The 22,148-nt window shown below is 40.3% G+C and overlaps 2 protein-coding genes across 3 annotated transcripts; one reads left to right on the top strand and one right to left on the bottom strand.

Annotated features, from left to right (window-relative positions):
* The first annotated feature begins 2,319 nt into the window (after positions 1 to 2,319).
* c1h22orf23 (chromosome 1 C22orf23 homolog) lies at positions 2,320 to 4,623 on the top strand. Of its 2 annotated transcripts, none has more exons than XM_065953692.1 (7): positions 2,320 to 2,409; positions 2,778 to 2,917; positions 3,021 to 3,083; positions 3,405 to 3,578; positions 3,736 to 3,864; positions 4,013 to 4,113; positions 4,322 to 4,623. In XM_065953692.1, exons 2-7 carry the CDS (start codon positions 2,818 to 2,820, stop codon positions 4,424 to 4,426), a joined length of 672 nt encoding a protein of 223 aa, XP_065809764.1. In that variant the 5' UTR covers positions 2,320 to 2,409; positions 2,778 to 2,817; the 3' UTR covers positions 4,427 to 4,623. The 2 variants fall into 2 exon arrangements, with proteins under 2 accessions (XP_065809764.1, XP_065809758.1); XM_065953686.1 differs by having other exon boundaries at positions 2,320 to 2,413.
* Positions 4,624 to 4,635: 12 nt separating this feature from the next.
* On the bottom strand, positions 4,636 to 22,017 carry micall1a (MICAL-like 1a). Its single transcript, XM_020653300.3, has 16 exons — positions 21,096 to 22,017; positions 17,943 to 17,991; positions 16,010 to 16,151; positions 15,223 to 15,323; positions 13,867 to 14,015; positions 11,888 to 12,492; positions 11,740 to 11,800; positions 11,120 to 11,541; positions 8,956 to 9,302; positions 8,741 to 8,875; positions 8,520 to 8,646; positions 8,001 to 8,091; positions 7,040 to 7,113; positions 6,366 to 6,480; positions 6,222 to 6,268; positions 4,636 to 6,092 (listed from the first exon to the last, which is right to left on the bottom strand). The coding sequence occupies exons 1-16, from the start codon at positions 21,239 to 21,241 to the stop codon at positions 5,956 to 5,958; spliced, it is 2,748 nt and encodes a 915-aa protein (XP_020508956.2). The 5' UTR covers positions 21,242 to 22,017; the 3' UTR covers positions 4,636 to 5,955.
* Positions 22,018 to 22,148: the final 131 nt, after the last annotated feature.

The raw sequence follows: 22,148 nt of genomic DNA, 5'->3' as shown, positions 1-22,148 counted from the left end.
GCCTTGGTATGTGACAGAGAACAAATCATCACTCAGACAATGAAAACAACAAGATGTGTTCATCGCTTGAGAGAAAAAAGTCCTCCGGAGAGGAAAGCAGGCACACACAGAAAGGTATCCAAGGCCCTCTGTTCTGTTACCACTTAAAAAGCCTTTATTAGTTCACAGGTAAAGTTAAGATGTGAAGCAAAACCCTCATCATGCAGACATTTGGACCCTTTACACAAATTACCCAATTAAGCTCATGCGAGGCAAAACAAGAAGTCAGGGTAGAACTCATTTCAAAATATTAGATAAAACAAACCATTAAGGTTGAAGTTTTATTCATAATTCCTTGATTTTTAAAACAAGTGTAATAGCAATTAGATATTTTATAATAAAAATAAAAAAACAAATCAATCCAATCCAACTTTATTTGTTAAGCACTTTAATACAACCACAGTTGACCAAAGTGCTGTACAGAAGAATAAATAAAATAACAGCTCACATGAGATCAAAGAAAACTACATGTGAAATACAGAATCAATTTAAAAGACATAAGTAAAATGAATAGGCACGCAAAAAAGAAATCAAATGACTAAATAAAGTCGACGTCTTACTGTGTGTCAAAGGCCAGGGAAAAGAGATGGGTCTTAAGAAGAGAAAACAGGCAGAGAAGAGGCCTGTTTAACATGCTGAGGAATATCGTTCCACAGTTTTGTCAGGGCTCTGCGAATAATAACTTTGAGTAATAAAAAACAATTAAAAGAAATGATAATAAATATCATCATAATGTTGATTCAATTAAACAATTAGTCAAACCACAACATACTAGAAGTTTAATGAAATTCTGCAAAAGCACCCCTAACACTGCAACACATCATGGCCATCCATTATCTAACAAAAGCACACTTTGGCAAACAGGGCAGAGTGTTGGCACATGTACAGAGTAAAACATGTCAAACAAGAAACAGTGTTCTTCAAAAACAAGCTCTGAGTTTATTTTTCAAAGACCTTTTATTAGAGAGAGGTCCGAAGAGACTTTCGATGAGATAACACAATTCAAACAGACCTACGGTATTTAACACAATCCGCACACACATTTACAGGCCTCTGTCTTCTGTGAGTACGTGCGGCCCTGACTTCTGAGAAGAGCTGTGTTGACGGTGATTATGTTCTGGTTGCTGTTTATCTGTTGATTTGAGTAAGAGGCAGGCTGCTGTCTTTATACAGATAATGGACTCCTGACTGCTGCTGATCGTCGATGACTTGCCAACCACGATAAACACTCTCTTTTTTACCTCAGAGAGACATCTACACAAGACTGAAAACTGTGGTAGCCATTTGTACAAAACAGCCCCCTTATGGCTCTGAACACATAAGACAAGTTCATTTTTCACCTTGTGTGTGTGCCAGAGGCAATTTGTTTTCCTTGGAGTAACTTGTGTGAGTATAATGTTAACATAAGACTGAAAACAACAAGGAAAAAAATATGTGTACATAGCTGTAGGCTATGAGTTTTACAAGGGAAACTAAAGGCCCTTTAATGAAGATAGAAACCGTGACAGACCAGGAAGCAGTGGATACTGAGCCTTACCATCCCCTCCTGTAGAGGCTAATCACTTTTCTCCATGTTACATTTTTTATCCCTTACATGTTACTATGATATGTTTTCAAACATAAATCATTTAAATATTTTGTTTCACAACATTTCTTTTGGGCTCACTGATATGAGATAAGTTAGACACCTATGTGATCCCCGTGGGGAGAGTGGACAGTTGTAATTATAATAGAAACAACTTACATTTACGATGTGGTATCACCACAGCAGAAATATCAACTTAATAACACGTCTAGTCCTTATAGCTTGACTTTAATAATGTAACTTGAATGAACTCTAAATTCATTATCATAACAGTTGCTTTAATGTTAATATTAGACTGATCTGTCTACTGGTACTGCTACTACTACACACTACTGTTACCAATATTACTGACAAAGAGCTATCTTATTCATTGTTGTTGTTGTTGCTCTGTTTGTCCCTCTCCCTCTGATTAATGATGTTTGCACATTATAATCCGGAAGAAGACATCAGCGCCTTAAAAAGAATAGATGTCTTTGTCTCCATCTAGTGGCCTCATGTAACAGTGTCGGTCTTCACAAGAAAATAAAAAATAAAAGTTACATTAAACAAATTCCTTGTCGATAACATAAAACATAGTTTAGAATCTGTATTTTAAACACCGTGTAGTATTAAAAAAAAACAATAACATCTGAAGTAAGAGAAATTACTTTCACGCTTTTATTACGGAAGTGCTGATGTTTACAGTGTTGCCATAGAAACAGTCGTAGCCTACGTTGTTTTCCAAACAAGAAGCAAGGCAACAAAAAGTGTTTGGGTTAACTTTGGGCTTCTGATAAGAGAAGTCTGTGAGTAAGTTTTCTCTCAGTTGTTTGTGATTTTACATTCTTTCTTTTCATGTATCTTCTTACACCTCGAATAGACTCAACTTTTTGTTAACTCTTGATGACCAAGCAACGAATGTATCTCCTGTAACTAAACACTACTTCAGCATTTCTTACTCTTCTAGTGGTTTCTAACAGTGAAGTCAAAATGTATGTATAATATGTGACAGATATTTTAATGACCACTCATTGGAAGTTTGCCCTGCTGCTTTGAATCAGACAATCTCCTGTCATCATGTTATTGTTGCCTAATCTACACAAAAGCCAGTTTTAAGATTTTTTCCCCCCATCATAAATGAAAACTAAGCTATATCTCTTTCTTCTTTCAATAGATAAAACATCGAGGATTGTGTGGTAGTGTCCAGGCTGCTGATGGAGGCCTCCGCACAGAGTAGGCCTCGGGTTGGTGGGGGACTGTGGAATAGCCCCAGATCCACCCAGTACAGCAAGGAGACCCAGGACATGCTGAGATGTGAGCTATGTTGTTGACATGGTGTAAAAGTGAAACAAATACAGTCATTTGTGTGGCTATAGATCTTTAAAATGTTCATTATTTTTTCTCTCTTTATGCTCAGTAATGATGCAGGAATCAAGACTCAACAACCTGCAGACAAAGAAGATCAACGAATGCCTCAAGAGTAAGTTTGAGACTTTCATTTTTGCTGATTATTTGAGCATTGCATTTTACAAGGATATAAAATATAGGTATAGAGTTTAGAATATGATTAAGTAATAAAATGTAAACTACACTGTTAAGTGCAAAACTCAACAGCTGTATATTGTAGAGTTAACATCTGGCCTTAATTGATTTAATTTGTAGAACACACAAATGAAAAATTTGAGTTCAGGATCTTTGTATTGACTTTCCTGCATCACTTCTCCCAAAACACAATATTTGAAACATTGCAACATTTTCTTTTTTTTTTACATTACCTTGTACTTTCTACTTTCCCCAATAGACGGAGCAGCTCTACCGCTGACCTCTGATCCCAAGTGGTCAGCTTCCCTTCCTCAACCAAAACCCTGTAAATCTGCTCGGAAATGCTTACCAGGCAAGTCTCAGAAGCGGAGTGCTGAATTGTGTCGTTCTGGGGACAACTACACAAGAGAAAAGTTCCGACCTGGTCCTACAAGTAAGTTTTTGAAGCCGATTTACAGTTATCACCAATGCTTCAATGTTTAATGAAATTGGAATATACCCTGCTTTCATCATGGAAATGTTGCCAACCATTTCTGATATTTCTTAATTTTGGATTATGTTCAACAAACTTTGTCTCCAATTCACCCAAGGAGACTTAGAGAAAGAGAAGAGGAGGCTTCAGAGTATTTTAGAAACAGGACAAGAAGAGCCCAAAACTCCAGTGAACCAAAATGTTCCTGCATGTTCCAGCCCAGAGGAGGTTGACCGGTATCAGGAAGGTGAGGCTGACTGCACTGTAACAGATGATGTAGGAAAACAATGCAAGAGTGCGCACCATAATAAAATAAGGTTGTTTGGTTGAATTACTTACTCAAGTTCACACCTAGAACAAAAAAAAGTGCTCTCTTAAACCATTATGTTTTGTAGTGCTGGATGAGATAGAGGACAGAAGACAGTTTCTGGAAGATATGGCCTCTCTGGGAAAAGAGAAGCCGTACATTAACATCATCAACAGTGAGATATCACAGGTAAATAAGCACTGGTTCAGTTTCTGTCTATACTGATGTCCTGGGTTGAAAAAGCTTACACAAAGTTTTGTTTTTTAAACTTAATTGATTTATGATTATGCTCTGTATGTATAATGGGCATTACATAAAATGTGATGGTACAGGTCTATTACTCATTCTTTCTCATGTTCAATTGCACGTCAACCTGTTCTGTGACCCCCAACAACAGAGATTACGGGAACTGGAGTTGATGGACAAGGAAAAGAGAACTGAGAAAGAAGTAATGATCTCTGAGAGGAAAGAAGAGACTGCAGAACAAAAACCATGGACATGAAAGAGACTGGGGTTAACATTCACTGCCACTGACTGGACATGAGGAAATTACCCGGATATCTGGTGCATGCAATAAATCTACAATGAGGTGTGATACAAGTGTGGCAGCTGACCAGCTGCACTCTGCTTTAAATGTATAAGCACAGCAATGAAGACTAAACTGTGATGCCAGGCAATAAAAGCATTAAATTAACAGGACACATTACCATCTTGCATTAAGTGATTTTATTCCTCTGCCTTCCAGTGTCTTTATAAACCTGCTGCTGTTGTAGGACAAAGGTTAGCTGACAGATATGTTGCGCTACAGAAGCCTACAGAGGCACGAAGGAGAAACACGGCAGAAATACAAAGACAATGTTAAAGATAAATCAGGAACACAATGAGTAAACATGTCGACATTTACATTAGCTCAAACAAATGATGCTCAACTACATATGCAGTTAAATACATGGCACTTGTACGGTCAAAATTGACTTCTTTTATTTAAATCCACCTATAAGGCAAAAAACAAACAGAAAGGCAGAGTGAAATATAAATTAATGATTGCATATATGTTTTCAACAATTGTTAAAACTTTTGTTGTGCTGCAGCTGTTAAGATACTGTACGTTTGCCTTTTGTAACTTAATGAATGCATGTTTGACCTTTTTATATTTCATGAACTCTCTAACAGACAGTTTAATACTTTCTTCAATGCTTCTCCTCCAGACCTCACCTCCTCTTAACAACCTGATTTGAGTCTTTTTTTTTTTTCCTCATTTAAACGCACATACACACATAAATACTGTATCTTCATCCAACCAAGTCTAAGATGATATGCATTCACACAAGTGACACTTTTCAAGTGACAGTTTCAGCACAACTATCAACAAAAAAAACAAAAAAAACAAAAACACCAACAATCATGACGTAGCAGCTAAAAGAGCTTAGGTATCAATTGTCGAGTGTTTTTCAAGGGTAGATGTTGCAAGGTTTAAAGCAGAGTTCACTTATAAAAAACAACAACTTGACTTTTCAGTACCACAGTATTAAATTAGACATGACATGGAACCTTCTAAGATATCTATCTACTGACCTTTGGAATCAATGAGAAGATAGGTATTCAAGGATAGGTGTAAGTCAGAAGCCGAGTAAAAACATGAAATATTAAAAAGATATCAGGGAAGAATTTTCAACCAGCTTACTTCACTTTTGCTAAGCTTTAATTAAAGATCTGCAGGGCAGAGATGATGTGCAACGCGATGATAGTAAAGCACCAAATCAGAGCATTAAATACTCTGTACTTTGCTTCTTTACAAGGCCAATAAACAAACATGTCAGCTCTTGAAGGTAGGCAACTGAAAATGGTCTTTAAAATTAGTCAGATAGTAGACTGATGGTGGCACTTCAAGTCATGAATGTGACAGTTAAAATGAAAGGAGACCTCATCTTCCTGACCTGATGTCTTTCTTTCCTCACATCCTTTATTGTCGTCAGTCTGCTTAAAAAAACCACAACGATCATATCCTCTTGGAGGAGAACTTGTCCTTTTCTATGGAGATTTCTCTTTACGGGGGCTGTGGCTCTTGCCCGGCTCTGCTTTATGGCTCAGCCTCTTGAGCACCTTGATAGGTTTGAACTTTGCACCCTTTTTCTTCTGCGGCTCAGCCTCAGGGTCCTTATGGAAGTCTGAAGAGGAAGCACATGAGAAAGAAAACAACATTAACATTTTTATTCTAAATTAAAAAAGTAAGCTTTCTATATAAACAAGTTTATCTAAAGAATTTTCATCCAGCTACAATGGAGTCTTCATCCTACCTTTTTTCTTCAGCATGGCCTCCATAAGTTTATCCTCCTCTTCATCCCTGTGAAAGACGGACTGTTAGAAGTTGCAGAGTATTGATGATAGTACGACTCTAGGTCAGTGCAGGGTAACACAGTTCACTGCGTGTCATTACTCACCTCTGTCTGTCCTGGTCCATGTTGTTGACGATTTGGTTTCGTTGTTCAATGATGGTTACAAGCTCAGCCATTAGCTCCTGTTCCCGACTCTTGTCCTCCTCCGACCAGTCTTTCTCTGAGAAACGAGAGTTTATAACGAGTGATTTCATGTTCTTTTCTTTTATTGTTGTTTTGAAAAGTTCTTGATTTATTGATGCCACAGTAAATCATCATTTAAAAGCAAAAATGCTCTACCTAATTCATTTACCTATTCTACTCTGTCAGGGAACCATTACACTGAATATCAGAGTGGTGTACAGAAGGATTACTGAAGGTGTTGAACACATGTTCAATATTCACACTTTTCTGTAAAATATCAAAAAAACAAATTGAACTTTTGACACGTGGCAATACATTTCCAAATAACCTTATCTGGGTATATACTGATTTTCATCCCTTTTTAAAAAAACAAAGTTTTTTATTGTTCCTTCCTTGTCTTCTGATGTGTTCTCCTACATTGCCAACATAGTGCATAAAGGTTCTTCATTGAATTATAGTTTGTTCTCATTTTGCATAATTCTGTACTTAGTATTTCTGCAGAGATAGGGTGTGTAATATAACTTGCAATACATTTGAGCTCATATTACCCAATGCTACGTTGACTATGTGTGCTAACATGATGAGACCAAACATACCTGGTTTATTTAGAAGACACCTCAGCTCATACTCCACGTCTGCTTGCCTCTCTTCCAGGTTCTGCTGCTTTGCTCTGTAGAGCGCAACAATAACACAGTACAATAAATACTGGTAACATCCACTTACAACTGTACTTTAACTGTGTTTTTATTAAGCCTTAACGAGGAAGTTTGCTCATTAGAATTTGTCATCATAAATCAGCACTATTCAAAATTAGTCCACAAGCACCTCGAATGCAACATAAAGGCCCTTTGTCCACCTAGCAGTTTTCCCAATGGCAGCATCATTTTGCAATTGTTTTCACTGAGGAGAATGTTTGCAGTAGAAGTCGGCCGCCCGTAAAAAAACACAGGTCCCAGTTTCCCCTTTCTGGGAATGCTTTTTGTGTGGCCGCCCAGAGCGCTTCAAGTTCAAAATCGTTCAACTTTTCAGAAAGCCACACAACCTCTAGATCACTTCTCATACCCACATCCTCTTTGCTTCGTGTCTGATCCAGAAAAAAAAAATCTAATAAAAAGCAATTGAGCAGTGTCGGTCATAATCAACAGACTGATTGATCATTATCGACGGACATGCAGTGCTTTTATTGGTGCACTAGCACTTCATGCAAGCGCTTCCGAGCGCACTGCCAGCGCTCTTTCTATCCGTAAAAAAAAAGAGGGGTAGACTCTGGGCCTAATTGTGCAAGAATTCAGAATTTTTAGCACAACTGTGCAAAAGTAGTTTGTGTAATATTCCTATTTGATAATGAAGTTTTTATTAACTTTATGATATTGATTTGTAGTTAAACAAAATGACAAATCAATATCATCATATGAGAAAAAGCTAGTACTTAAGGAATCTCCTTTCCCCTTTGAATGTATGTAAAAATTGATTACAAATCACAGCGTTTGGAAGGAGCGACTTCTGTGGGGAACAAATTTCTACTGAGCACTGAACTTGCAGCAATGTAAAACTTACGTGTAGACCAGCTCAGCTTCTCGTCGCACTAAAAGGTGTTTCTCGTGGATGAGTGTAAACCAGTCCACCAACAGGTGCTCCTCGTCCTCATCTGAAATCACAAAAGGGGAACACAGAGATAAACAAGTATGATTCTATTCCAATTTCTGTTATAACAGCTTTATCCCTTCCGCCATTTTTTTCAGGATGATGGTTAATATTTCTGTACTTTTGTTTCCAAAGTTTTTAACTTGAAATGTACATTTTAAGTACCAATATCATGTTGCAGATGGTCGCCTTGATGTTTTTGTTATTGGTTTTATTTCTCTCGTCACATTAGCTAGAGAGGATGTTTGTACTTAAGAGTGCATAGTTCACTGGAATCAAATTCCTTGTATGTGTAAACAAACCTTAACAATAAAGCAGATTCTGATCTCACTTATATGTACTGCATGATGAGACAGTCTCTTAACTTTACGATAAATTGCGGGGATCTGTTTTCCTTTGTAATCTCTATTAAAAAAAAATGGGCTATGTTACCATTCGGGTTGTCTCTCAGCTTCTTTTCCAGCTCCACTCCCCTCTTCTCCAGTTCATCCAGCTGCTTCTCCAGCTGACTCATCTCCCCGTGGATGTCCTCTACTGGGATGTACTGATCTGACTGCACCTGGGTAGACGGACAGATCATTTGAGTTCTTCATCTGTGTTTATCTTTTTGTTATTGATATATGCTAAAGCATACAGCAGGAGTGTCTTTGTACCTTGCGTTTGATGAGAGGGAAGCCGTGGCCAGGTGCCGGGGGTCTTGCAGGTCGAGGGCCTTTTGGTGGTTTTGATTTGGATTTAGCAGGGGAAGGAGAAGCTTTCCTGTTGAACGGATTCTCCTTGCAGATCCGCTAAAATGAGAAAAGAAATACATCTATAATATACCATGTACCAGGAAGTATTGCTTTACATTAGGAGTTTGGCCTCTTACCTTGTTGTGTGATTGGCTGCCTCCTGAGGCCAAAGGACTTGGGGTTGTGGGGGGTCGTGGAGGGGGTCCGGTCCCTTTGGTCCCCGTGCTACGACTGGTCTGTGGGGTGGCTGGGGCTGAGCTGGCATTTGATGGCATGGGAGAGGGGTAGGGACTTGTGGAGGGGTGAGGCAGAAGCTCATTTGAAGAGAAGAAAGAAGGGGCTGTAGGTTCACATGGTGAACAGATGGAGGGCTCTGAGACACTCTTGGTGAAGGAGTGTAGCTGGTCGCTGCTGGCACTGCCACCTGACGGGGGGTGAGAGCAGCTGTGGTCGGAGCCAGAGGACAGGCTCTCTGTGCTGAGAGCTGGAGAGGGAGAACAAGAAGAAAGCTGAGGGTGGGAGGAAACTGAAAGGAAAGGTTTCGTAAAAAAACCAAAGAGCAGAGGGAACAGACATGAAACAAGAACTAAGTAGTTGGGACAGATTGGAATTTGATAGTGTGAAGGAAAAACAAAACAAAATCAGCATCCATGAAAAACATCCCACTTCTCTGTCTCACAACATCAGTGTTTATTTTTACTTCACTGATTACTGAGTACTTTCATATTTGACAGGGTCTGTTTATTTGGAGCTCTTATAATAAACATCATTGCTGGGATTTTGGAGTTATTCAAAGTGGAATTGAGAAAGTAAGGGTGTGAAACTGATTCTGTGTTTGATATTTGCAGTTGTGGCATATGGCTGTTGATGAATGTCAAGAAACGATAGACATGTCAGTGTGGAGGAGGAAGTTGAACTGTCAACAAAGCAGATAATGATTTCAACACTTGGATAAAGCTGATATCTATACAAGACAACAAACGATGACACTTTCATTTCAAATATATCTGTTTAACACTGATCACCTGTGACACGTTTCGAATTTGACTTGATGTTGAAAACATACAAAATAAACCAAATACTGCAAAAACAGGTAGTGGCAGCATGCAGACAACATCATGATTAAACACCTTTTTCTAAGTGTTGTTATGGTGCAAAAGATCACGGTCATTACGCAAGTTTTTCATGAACTTTCCTACAGAAAAGAGAGTCCTGGTGTGTTGATATTTCTTTGAGTTTGGATACTTTGTGTCAATCGGTACTTCGGCATTCACACCGTTGTCAAAGTTATAAACTGTGTAAACTTAGCCAAACAAACTCTATCACAGATTCCTGCGTACGGGCCAAAAAACACGAGATATGGTCAGAAGACACACACTCCCTTCTTTAAATGTCTGACTCACCCAACACACTGCAGGAGCAGCCTGTGCAAAGACACACACATCCTCTAAACAAACTGTGTACAACACATGTTCAATATAGTCAATGTGTTGGTACAGACACGTCTATTCTGTGATTGTAACGTTTTTGTATTTTTGAAGAATCACAAATACTGATATTGAAATGATGCAGCTTTTTATATTTGTGATCACTTTCACTTCTATCTTTTCACATTTCAAAATGTCTACACTCAACTGAAGTGTCGTCATACACATGCAAGAAATACCCTCTACACAAAATCACAAAAAAGACACTTAACTTGTTTTTGCATTTTATTCCTGATAATATGACAAACTAGGGCTGGGAAATTAATCGAAAACGACATTCAGAACTTCCAACCGACGTAATTTGCCCAGTCACGTGAGGACACGTCCAATCTGCGACATGGAAGCAATGTCCGTCGTTTGGACACATTTTGTAAAGACGACACCGAACAAAAAGAAGTCAAATGTAAACACTGCGGAAAAACTGTTTGCAAGAAATGCAAGTTATTTATTTTCTGCTGTTTTAGAGAAGTTCATTTCTACTTTAAAACTAAAATGTGTCGTTTTCATTTCAAGCGTTGCTTTGATTTCAGTTTGAAATATTCAATAAATAACCAGAAAGTAGTTCATCGGATATGAACTCCTTCACTAGAAAAAATATCCCAGCTTTAATAGTTGAGCATATTTACAGTAGAGACCATGTCAGTGAACTGAGAGGGCAAAAAAGAAAACAAAATAATCATAACCGAGGTAAAATGTTCAACTAATCGTGATATTGATTTGAGGTCATATCGCCCAGCCCTATGACAAACTTAGTAGATAAACTGTAAGTGAGAACAGTTCTTGGTTGGTAAAATGTGTAAGTGATCAGACTTACCCTGGTTACCTGCAGGTGGTCGTGGAGCTTGAGGTGCCAGTCGTTTCTTGCTCTTGCTGCTCCCAGGACTGGCAGAGCGAGATGAGCTCCCTCCACTCGGAGGAGTTTCAGCATCTCCTGCATCGGCTGCCTGGGTGATGCTGTACCATGGGTGACTAGCCACAACAGTGGCTGGTACTGCCCCTCCTTCAGGCCCCTCTTCTTCCTCGTTATTTTCATCGTCATCATCCTCAAAGGGATTGGAGGGTGGAGGGGGTGTGCTTGGTCTGGAACCCTCTCCTTTAAGAGAGGACATAGAGCCTGTATTGGGAGGGGTTGCCAGTCCAGCTTGGGGAGGGACAGGGGCTTTCTTCTTCCGGGTTTCTGATTTAACCAGGGCAAGCCAAGGTGGGTCTTTGGGTTTATGGGTGCCACTGGACAGGCTGGACAGTGAGATACACAGACAAGGATGGAAGGGGTCACAGAGAGGAAGACAAAAAAATGCAGCCAAATGGAGGCATGGAAGGGCAAACAACTGTAATGCATGCTGTAAGCTGAAATAGACTTTGATGATATGGTAAAGACAGATGAAGATGGGGGTAAACGACAGGAAAAGATTCATTTCAAACAAACTCAGCTACCTTCCAGGAGACTGAGATCTTTCTCGAGGTTTGGGAGGAGTAGGAGGCTTCTGGTTTTCCCCTGTGGTGGAAATTGAAATGTGAGAATGATTATCAACAGATAGTTGTTTCATCTAAAATCATTTATATTCTTGGATTGACGACGCACCAACTGTAAGACCATCCCCTGTCCGGGGCAGGCGAACCCGCGGGGCAGGGCGAGGAGGAGGGGTGGGTTCAGAGACCCTGCGGGGTGCTGGCACAGGCCGACTGGCACCCTCATGATGACTGATGGGTGTAGAAGGGAGGTCCCCATTAGTTGTTAATTTTGCTGGTGTTGTGGTATCTTCCTCTTTCTCCTCTTCTCCCTCCTCCTCATCACTCTCATCAAACGGGTTGGGAGGAGAAGAAGAACGTGGCATCTTCTCGGTCTCTCCAACATCCTCTATCTCTTTTGTTATTTCCAAAGAGGCTGATTTATCCGTTGTAGCAGCAGAAACTGTGACAGAGTCATGTTGAGGTGCGTCAGTGTCATTTTCTTGCGTTGCTGGAGAAGGAGTCTTTGCCCGGTCCCTGTCACAAGGGGATGTGTGAGGAACTGTGCTGCGGCCAACCCTGGCAGACTGGACCACTACTGGTTTCTTGCTAAGATCAGGCCGGCCATTCTGATTGGCTAAAGTTTTCCTTGCAAGGTGATGTGTGCAGACCAAGGCCCCAGAGATGCTTCCTAATTTGTAGGATCCAGGAAGCAAAGTGCTGTGACACTCTGTGCACCTGGGACAACAATGACACAGAACAACATTTAGATCTTCTAAAAGTCTAGGCTTAAGGTATGAACATCACAAAAGATTAATAACACAGATGCAGCTGTGGCTCAGTGGTAGAATCGGTTGTCTCTCAAACAGAAGGTCGGGGGTCCTGCAGCCACATGTTAATGTGTCCTTGGGTAAGACTCCTGACCCCAAGTTTCTCCCGCTGCTACATCAGCATCATGTGAATGTGTATTAATGGATAAGTTAATACTGATGGACACTTTACTTAGCAGCCTCATCAGTGTGTTTCAACAGGGAGGTGCAACCTGCTGTGTAAAAGGGCTTTGAGTCAAAAGAAGCAATGTCGTCCATAAGGGGGGATAAAGAGGAAAGTTTTAAAGTGATTACAAGGGGAGGACCTACGGAGGTAAGCAAAAAAAACATTGTCCATCACCAACTTTCAGCAACGATGACCGCATTTTATTTATTGTTTATTGAGTATTTCAAAAACAAATCCACCTTTTCCTAAAATTATATTAGCCTATTTTTTTAGGTAACGTTATTGACATACGCAGGCCCAGTGAACTTAACTGTTATGCCAGTTATGTCACAATCAGTACAGCCATTCCAGGACCTGCACAAAGTTAGGATGCCAGAAAAGAGAGAAGAAGAAAGGAGGGTGCTGGCTCAGGCATTTGACCCAAGACATATTTCAGTCAGCTTAATAGGCTGATGGGAGCCAGGCAGGGGGAACTAATGTCAGTCAGTAGGCTAGTGCTAACGCTGTGCCTGGTCGAAAGACTATAGAAAAGAGCTATACAAGCTCAAGTCCATTGACCATTTAACTATTTCACACGGACACAAGTCTATAAAAAATAATATGAAAGTTAATCATGTATTAGTATTAAAAAGATGATGATTACAAAATCTAAATCAAGTTATAATCTGTCATATAGTCAATCCAGAGTTTATTGCATGCATTTTTTCAGCATTAGTCAAACAATGTATTCATATTCTGTAATTTTTCCTCTCATTAGCAAGATGCATGCTAATAATGCACAGTGTACGTTTATTTTAAAGCAGTGAGTTTACATCCAAAGGATTAGCTTTGTAGTAATTATGCTGATGGCAGAAAGAAAAACATGATGTCTAATCTTTTCAATCACATTAAAAGGCACTTGCATGTGTAAATAGATACACACGTTCCTCCTAGGTAAAATGTATATGAAATCACACTTGCTGTTACCAGCAGTTATCATTCAGGACCAAAATCTTTGGTTATCACTTAAACTCTCAAAGCAGTGTCTTTTTAAATGACTGACACGACATTGTTAACCTTTGGATTTTAATGTGTGTTTAACAAACTGGTAACTGTAGCTGTAGTAGCAGTTTTCACCTGAAGCAGTTGCGATGGTAGAGCTTGCCTTCGACCAGAAATCTCTGCACCAGGTGGACGTGTTTCTGGCAGGCGGCGCAGGTGCTGCTGAGTGTGCTGCGATTGACTTCTGAAAACACTCCCACTCCTGTCTGCGCAGGCCCGCTCGGCTAGTGCAAGAGGCCGGGTTGTTGTTTGCAGGCGGAGGACAGGGACGAGACATCAGGGGAACAGGGGGGAAGATGAAGGAGTAATGGGGGAAGGGGAGATCAAACACGGAGTCAGGATTTCAGGATGTGGATTATTCATTTTGTTTAGCTAGCTACATCTACTTTACTAATTTAACATCTACTGCTCATTGATTCCCACGGTTCATTCCTGCAACTCTTTTTTTCTGTTAACAGCATCATTTGATCGACACAAAAATGTTTATCATGATAAAAAAAAGGATTATTAAAAAAACTGCAAACAACTTGGGTTAGTGGCTCAGGGAATCACTTAATTGGGATTCGATTGATACTTAGTAATGATACGTTTTTTTTAGGCATTATTTTGTTTAGTAGAAAGGGGTAAGAAGCAGCATGTTCCAAAATGTTTCACACAGTGTTTTGTAGCACTACTGTTAGTATTTTGGATTAAAGCGATGGTTAAAAAAGACTGACCTAACTGTTTTGCTTTTACCTCCTAACCCACCCCCACCCCACCCCCATCCTACTGCCTAGGCTCAGGACTAGAGGGTGGAGGGGGGGTCAGATGTGAGGAGGAAGAAGAGCAGGAAGAGGAGGGAGTGGGATGAATTTCCATCTGAAGAGGGGGGTTGGGGGTTGAACGTTGAGGATGCTAGCACAGAGGAGTATGGGTATGGAGGGAAGAAGTTGAGGGCATGCAAAGAAAAGAGAGACAGGATACAGAGGCTATCTTTATAGGATTACTCTACCTCTGTTGCTTCTATTTCTCCCTGCTGTGCAACACAAAGCCCACGCAAGGAAGTGGTACGTATAAAACATGTGGATATTGTGCATTGTTGGAACTTCAATGGCAGGATGGGATTTGTATTGCACAGATGTGATGACTTAATACTCCCACAGAGCACATGCAGAATTCTACTTGGATAATCCAAAGCTTAATAAACACACATATATACTACCAGAAAAAGATTTGGGAGGCTTCAGTGGGCTTATTGAGGCCTCATAAGGACACCATAGACCAAATATTTATACACCTATCAGCATGCAGTATCGTGTAAATATGGTGCAGTCAAGTGATTCAGTTTGAACAGGTATTATATGAGCCCAGAGCAAAGAGCAAATGTAGAGTAAAAACAAGCACATTCCTGTTTATTTCTGCACATTGTCCTGTTGCCAAGTGTTGTCTTACCTCAGACTCAACAGCTGTGTCTTCCAAGACAGTTGGAGGCTTTTTCTGCACTGGCTCAATTTGACCACCTGAACTCAGCCTTTTCATGCAAGGAGGGTTTGCTGTGGAGAAAGAAATAATCAGTTAATTGTGTCAACTAATCATCTCTAAGCTGTTGGAACACCAAAAGGTGATTTAATCTCTGTTTGTGCAGAGGGATGATACAATTCATGACTCTGAAATAATGATTGGATGAGAAATAGAGTCACAATGCTGGAAAACACCTATTATAGAAAGAATTTAGTCAAAGATGTAAGTACAACATTTCATTGGTTTTCAATTCCTTTTGTTTAAGCAGTACAATGTAGAGGCTTCCTTTCTTTACACTTATGCCTACAAAAAGAACAAAAATGTGTAGAAAGAAGAAAAACGTATAAACATGCCCTTTGTACAAAAAAAAAATTAAAAGATAATGAACCTCACTTTGCCCAAAACATGAATAACATAACAGAGACATTTACGTAACATAAAGGATCTTGGTTTTGTGCGCTTTGGCGCCCACAAAAGGTCTCTGACTGCAACTGCACTGTTGTTCTCGTGAGAGAACTGTTGCCAGCGACTAGGCTGATCTGTGGACATGGGAGAGACGCTTTTCTCCCTGTTGAAAGTTGTTGTACTATTAGATCGACTTTGAACTTACTATTTAAAGGAGGAAAAGTTAAATATTGTTGCTTTGACCTCCAAACTGAATATGTCTTTTATGTTAACACTGCTTTAAGTATGATCCATCTCGATTCATTGTACCCACCTTGAGACTTGTTGTTGAAGAAGTTGTAGTACTGGGAGACGTACGTGATGATGCTGAGCCGGTCAGGAACCTTCATGGACACCATGTCTTCAGGATCCAACAGGGCCGGAATACCCAGCTGTGTCTCAGCCACTTCAAACGCCTATGACAGCGAAAAGAGAGAAAAGGAGCTCAGCGGTAGGGTAGGTAGTCACATATGAGTAAGAAAGCTGAAAAATGTATACTACAACTTTAGAAATGTATTATTATATTACATACAGCCTATAAGAACCAGGGACATGACTGTTTGGGATTTTTAACAGACAGTGTGGTACATGGATCACCTGATGTAAATTAGAGAATGAATACAGAAAGACAACTTTCTGTTCACTGTTGGCATATCTTCACAATGAACCCTGATAAACCACGTGTGGATCGGGTTATTTTAAACTCTGATAACTGCTCTGCCATCGCCCGATAACCAACACATACCTGGTTTAACTTCACTCTGATGCCCACAACATCAGTAATGTGATGTCATTTTTTCTCTTCCAGGATAACAAACACAGTCTAATGAAAAATTCCACAGCAGAAATGAGAGAGTAGCTGAGTTTACATAACAACATGGATACAATCGGTGGCAGTCACCGAAACCTGAAACAATCTGTCTAAAGTGGAACTAAACCTGAACTTATTAAAATGACTTATATTAAAAAATCTCTGGTTTATAGAAAATAATATCCACTCTTCTTTTTTCAAATGAGTGACTTTCCTGAAGTTAAATGAAAATGAAGTTATGATCTATAAATGAATGACATGTTAATGATTCTCTACACATAATGGTAGTTTAAGTACAATACAGAGACTGTGAAACATTCAACTAAACTAACTCAAGTCAATCACATTTGTTTATTTTCTCTTTGCAGTTAGTCTAATCAAAATGCTTGTGTGAATCATGATCCTTTAGTCAGATAGTGTGAAAAGTATGGACTATCGCATATCAGGCTCACCGGCCTTCATGACCCTCCCCTAAACCTTAACTCATTTCAGGTTTGACCCTTAAAAAAAACCTTTACCTGTTTAGAATGAGAATTTCCCCACCTGCAGGGCTGTGGACTTTTATTCAAACAAATACAGGTTATTCCCTAGTATAGCTTCTGGCTTTCAGGACCAGATGATATCTGTTTTAATAATACATTTCAGAACAAGAGATGATTCAATGTAAAGCACTGACATCAGCCTCCATGAGTTATTTTCGCATTTAGAATCACAGATTAATTCACTGCATCCATAAGGCCTAAATCTGAGTTGGTGGTTTCTTTATTTATAAAAAATCAAATGACAAACTGTACAAAATTAATTAGTAGAGCCAGAACCAACGGCCTCACTCGCCCTGAAGCTTTTGTAAACAGCAGCAAAGTGCTGCCAAAGCTTGGCTCAGACTGAAAATGTGGTGACTCCTTTTTCATCCTTCAACATTCTTTAAACTTTAAGATGATTTTCAAAAACCCCAAACGGGAAATAAGGGAAAAAAATGTTCTTCATTGGTTCCAATCCTCTGATTTATAAACTGAAAAATCAGCACTGTTGCACTTAAAATCCTCTTAACATGGTCCCTCCACAGGCTTATGTCAAGGTTTTTTTTTCATTACCCAGAATGCTTTGGCTTGTTCCGTTTGTGTCTTACCCTCATCAGGCTCCAACAGTGCTTCTCTCCACACTGACAGTCAAATACATCAAAGACTCACCCAGCATGACTGCATGCAATCTTTAGGCTTAATACGTTTATGGTTAAAAGGAGAACATTCAGAAACAGATGCTATGCCTGTCACTAAGTGCTAGGTTTAAGCTGTTCATGAGGTGATGTAACCCTACCTCACAGAGCAAAGTGTTACATAAAAATAAAAAAAAACATGTTAAATCTTCAAAATATAGAGATCTCAAATTGACTCACCAGTCGGTTGTTCTCGTAAACATTCTCTTTAGACAACGAACAGAAGTCTCTGGAATGAAAAGACAGAAAACAGGGTCAAAAATCGAAACATTTGAGATAAGGGTTTCATATAGTACACAGTGTGTATTTCAACAGCCTACACCAACTGCAAATCTTGTTATTTCATTTCATATATTGGAACTCCTGTAGAAGACTACAAAGAAGTTACTGTCTAAGTCATGCTGACACAGGCTGGCACTGTATTTAGCCTGCTGATCCGTCTCCACATATGTTATGAACCATCAAGAAGCTATTACTGGCTTGACACCATGAGAGGCAGTAACGGTGAGCAGCAAAGCTTGCAAAGCTTGCAAAGCGTCTCAAACCAGCCACAAATGACGCCTGTTGTGCAAAACTGCAAGGACAAAGGGAAACAAGGTTCTGCATCAAACAGGCGAGATGGCCTGATAATTACAAGGCCCTGCTTTTTAAAGCCTTGAGCGAAGAACCGAAGCCAGGCCTCTCACCGGTAAACATCCTGCAGTAAAACTGTGAAGTATCTGAGGTGTTCTGGGAAGGAAAGTGTGGTTGTGTGCTCAAGTTCATGGACAAAGTGTGTAGTAGCAGCAACAGTGTGCTGAAAAAGTACTATGGCCCCAGTGAGAGCTTGAGTAGACCATGTGGAAGTCTCAAGAAGGCAAAATCCTATAAATGAGTTTGGTGTTGGAGCAACACAAAGTGACCTCTGTTCTCTCTAATCTAGTTCCCATGGTCACAAACACAGAGAGCAGCAGCTACAATGTCAAGATCATGTCACAACAAGCCTGCTCTGTCACATAAACTAACAGAGCCAGATTGAAATGCAACTACTTACAGAACTGACACCAAACTGTTGGGAGTTCAAACCAAGTATTGATACTGACAGAAGAGACAGTGCCATCAAACACCGACACGGATGACGAGCTGCCATGTGTGATCTGAATCGTGAACCTAATCCACTGGGACTCAGTCTCACTCCCAGGTTTATTTTGGGAAAGCAGACTGCTGAGGAACTGTGTGTGTGTGTCCGTGCCCTGCTTGTCAGGCATTTTTAATCCACATGATTAAAACCTGGGTGAGCCAGTATAGCTGCCAAATCTGGCTCAGTCAGAGGGAAAAGTAGGATTGGGATTTGGGTGTGACAAATAGAAAAATACAGCTTGACGTGCATAACAGTTTGTAAGTAGGTGACATATACCAGGCGCATTATGGTAACACATGTGAACATAGAGAGGACATAGACAAAGTAGGATGTAGAACAAGTAAATGATTTGAAGATCGAGTTTGACCAGGAGCTGCATTAACAGAACTTAATTTAAATACAGCATTGAATGCACTATCCAATGCAACTTGCTCAACATGGCCTTTGATGAGTTCTTTTAGCAATATATCTACTCTGGCTACATGTTTGAGTGGCAGTAGAGTCTTTGCTTAAACACAGATCAGACAGTTTGCTGTACCAGTGTCTCTCCTCTGTACCAGTGTCTCTCCTCTGTACCAGTGTGTTGTGTTTTGATGAGAATACATTGGCTGCAGTATGCAGGGCAGAACTACAATGGCCCAACACTGGAGCTAAATGCAGTTTGACAGGCGGAGGTCTCCGCTGCAGATTAGCCTGACGGACTGTCTGTGTGAATCAGAGCTTGTTTTTGCTGGGCTACTACAGCATCACAGGGGGCTGAACAGGGAGGCATTCGGGACAAGAAATTGAGGAGGCCGGGTTACAAACAATGGTTTTTCGGATTTGTTCACTGACTTACATTCAGCTTACTGTTTTGTTGTCTGTGCAAATATATTCAACTTCACTGGCTTATCCTTCAGTGACTGGTACAGTGAGAGTTTGTTATGCTACCTTCCAAGCATTGTCAAGTCTGCCCACCAGTCTGGACCACCTGAGAGGTTGGCTTGGCAGCATGTGCAAGATGCTTGCTTTCTAAAATCATTTCATCACAGCAAATTCTTTCCCCTAAGACAAAGGAGGGATATAATATTTAATTGACTGGATGCTGTAACACAATCCACCAACAACAACAACAACAACAAGGGTGATTGACATGTTTCAAACAGAGTCAGTCAAACCACTGGATGCTGTAAATAGTGTGCACTACCAACTGAGCTGTGAAGAGCCACATTGTGCCACAAGGGACACGCTTTTTTCACAAATATGCATGCCCAATGTGAGTCATGTGAAGGTCAGAGTCTCCATGTCTATCACTGATGTGAAAATATGTCAGCAGAATCTCACTTATCAAATGTAAGTTACAAAGTGAGGATTGTTTTTTTCTGTGTCTGTTAGAAACCTTCCATCATCTGCCCAGCTCTATATTTCTTGTGCAGTGTTGTTTTTGTGGCTTCTCTGCTGTATGTGTAGGTGTGAAGCCAGAGGAGGGGTGTGTTGTTACAGACAGGGCATGGCTTGTCTGCCTTAGTCAATTACAGTGCGCTGGATTTTAACCCAATCGTGAAAATATCTGTAGGGCTGTTATGTCTCTCATAATTACACAACACAGTTCAAATATGTAATATGACTGACAGGTTTCGCAAAAGTGTTTTTACCACTAGCCACAGTCACTTTAATCATCACTTGTCACTTTATCTTGTCATTCTCTTCACAAACTGTCTCAATTCCCTGCATAGTTAACTTCATCATTCATTTTGTACTTTTATATAACTTAATAACGTATCTTATCTATTCTGTTCAATGTGTATTTGAGCGTTCTTGTCTGTGCTGCTGTAACGCCTGAATTTCCCCTCTGGGGATCAATAAAGTACTATCTTATCTTGTCTTATCACTATTATCACTATAAATACCACACTCAAAAGTGCTTATACAGCTTGCTACATAATATGCAGTCAAAGGGAAACTTTGCAATGCGAAAATTTCGCTGTACAGGACATTGAAATCAGGGAATATTCAAGAGAACAGATACATGTAGCTGAATGTCTTCAATGGACTATCCTACTATTACAAATGTACATTCAAACATGTTCAAAAACGTCATCTACGTTGTCTGTTAACTGAAGATGAATTATTACTTCAGCCAGCTTCTGTGTCCCAATCATTTTTTAGTGTAGCACATAACCACTAAACAGTACACTAGGCTATGTGTAGTCATTGTAAAATGTGTTACTTACATCAACTCTGGTCTGTAACGATGTATGATGGCACAAAAAGCCAACCCGTCCCGAAAGGATGAGGACATGTCCTTTATCAGCACGTCGTTGTAATCTTCACATTGTATCCGACACCACTCCTGCAGAGCCTTCAGAGATCCCATCATATAATCACCGAAATAACCCGAGTGGTCTTGTCTTAAAGAGTCTTTTTTCCTCGTCGGCAGTGAAAAAGAAGACAACACAAAGTCTTCTCTTTAGTCATAAACGAGTCATCAGCAGGGTTTCAATGAAGGGCGACACCCGACGATACGAGACATTCACTGACAACCAGTGAGTCACGTTCAAAACTAGCATGGCTTGCAAGGCAGCTAACTTTTGCATAAACACAGTGCATTGTCTCCCATGCTATCTGCTGTACAGTGCTATCCAGGCAGTCATCTCATCTATCTGGACCTTTGACCAGAAACATCTGCGGTGTGGAAACACGGCTGATATACAAAGTTGATGACGGAAGCGTGCCAACAAAGTTCAGAGCTAAACGAGGCTAACTAGCAGCTAAGCTAAGTTAGCCTGTCGTTTTTAAATGGTTGTAGTTTTTGCTCCTTGTTATTATAAATCGACGGCTCTGTGGTTATTGTCCTGTCCAGTTCACTTCGATGGTGCAGGTCCAGTCGAGGCAGAGGTGACAGTTTCCTCCTTGACGGGGAGGGGGGGGATTTGTGAGTTGATAAAAAACGACCAGGATATGAAAGTGTGTCGCTGCCGTAGACTCGCAATACGCTCAACAAAATGACAGTAGTGTGTCTAAAACACCCCGGTAATTAATGTGAGTCAAAGCAGCGCCCAGCCGGTGCCGAGCCATCCTCTTCGTGGTGATAGAAGCCTTGGCAACGCGCCTGCCACTGTCCTGGTTGTCACGCTGTCGTTTCTCATCACGCTCGGTGTTGCCAGATCTCGCGAGAGAAACAAAGCAACCAGCTCTATGGAAAGAAGCCCCCCTCTCCCCCCAAAAAAACAAGCACACCTGGCTCCTTCATAATATATAAAATGAAGTTTACCTAACACACCACG

The sequence above is a fragment of the Labrus bergylta genome, chromosome 1, assembly GCF_963930695.1.
Source record: "Labrus bergylta chromosome 1, fLabBer1.1, whole genome shotgun sequence".
Classification (NCBI taxonomy): domain Eukaryota; kingdom Metazoa; phylum Chordata; class Actinopteri; order Labriformes; family Labridae; genus Labrus; species Labrus bergylta.
This window is presented reverse-complemented; position numbering and strand designations above follow the sequence as displayed.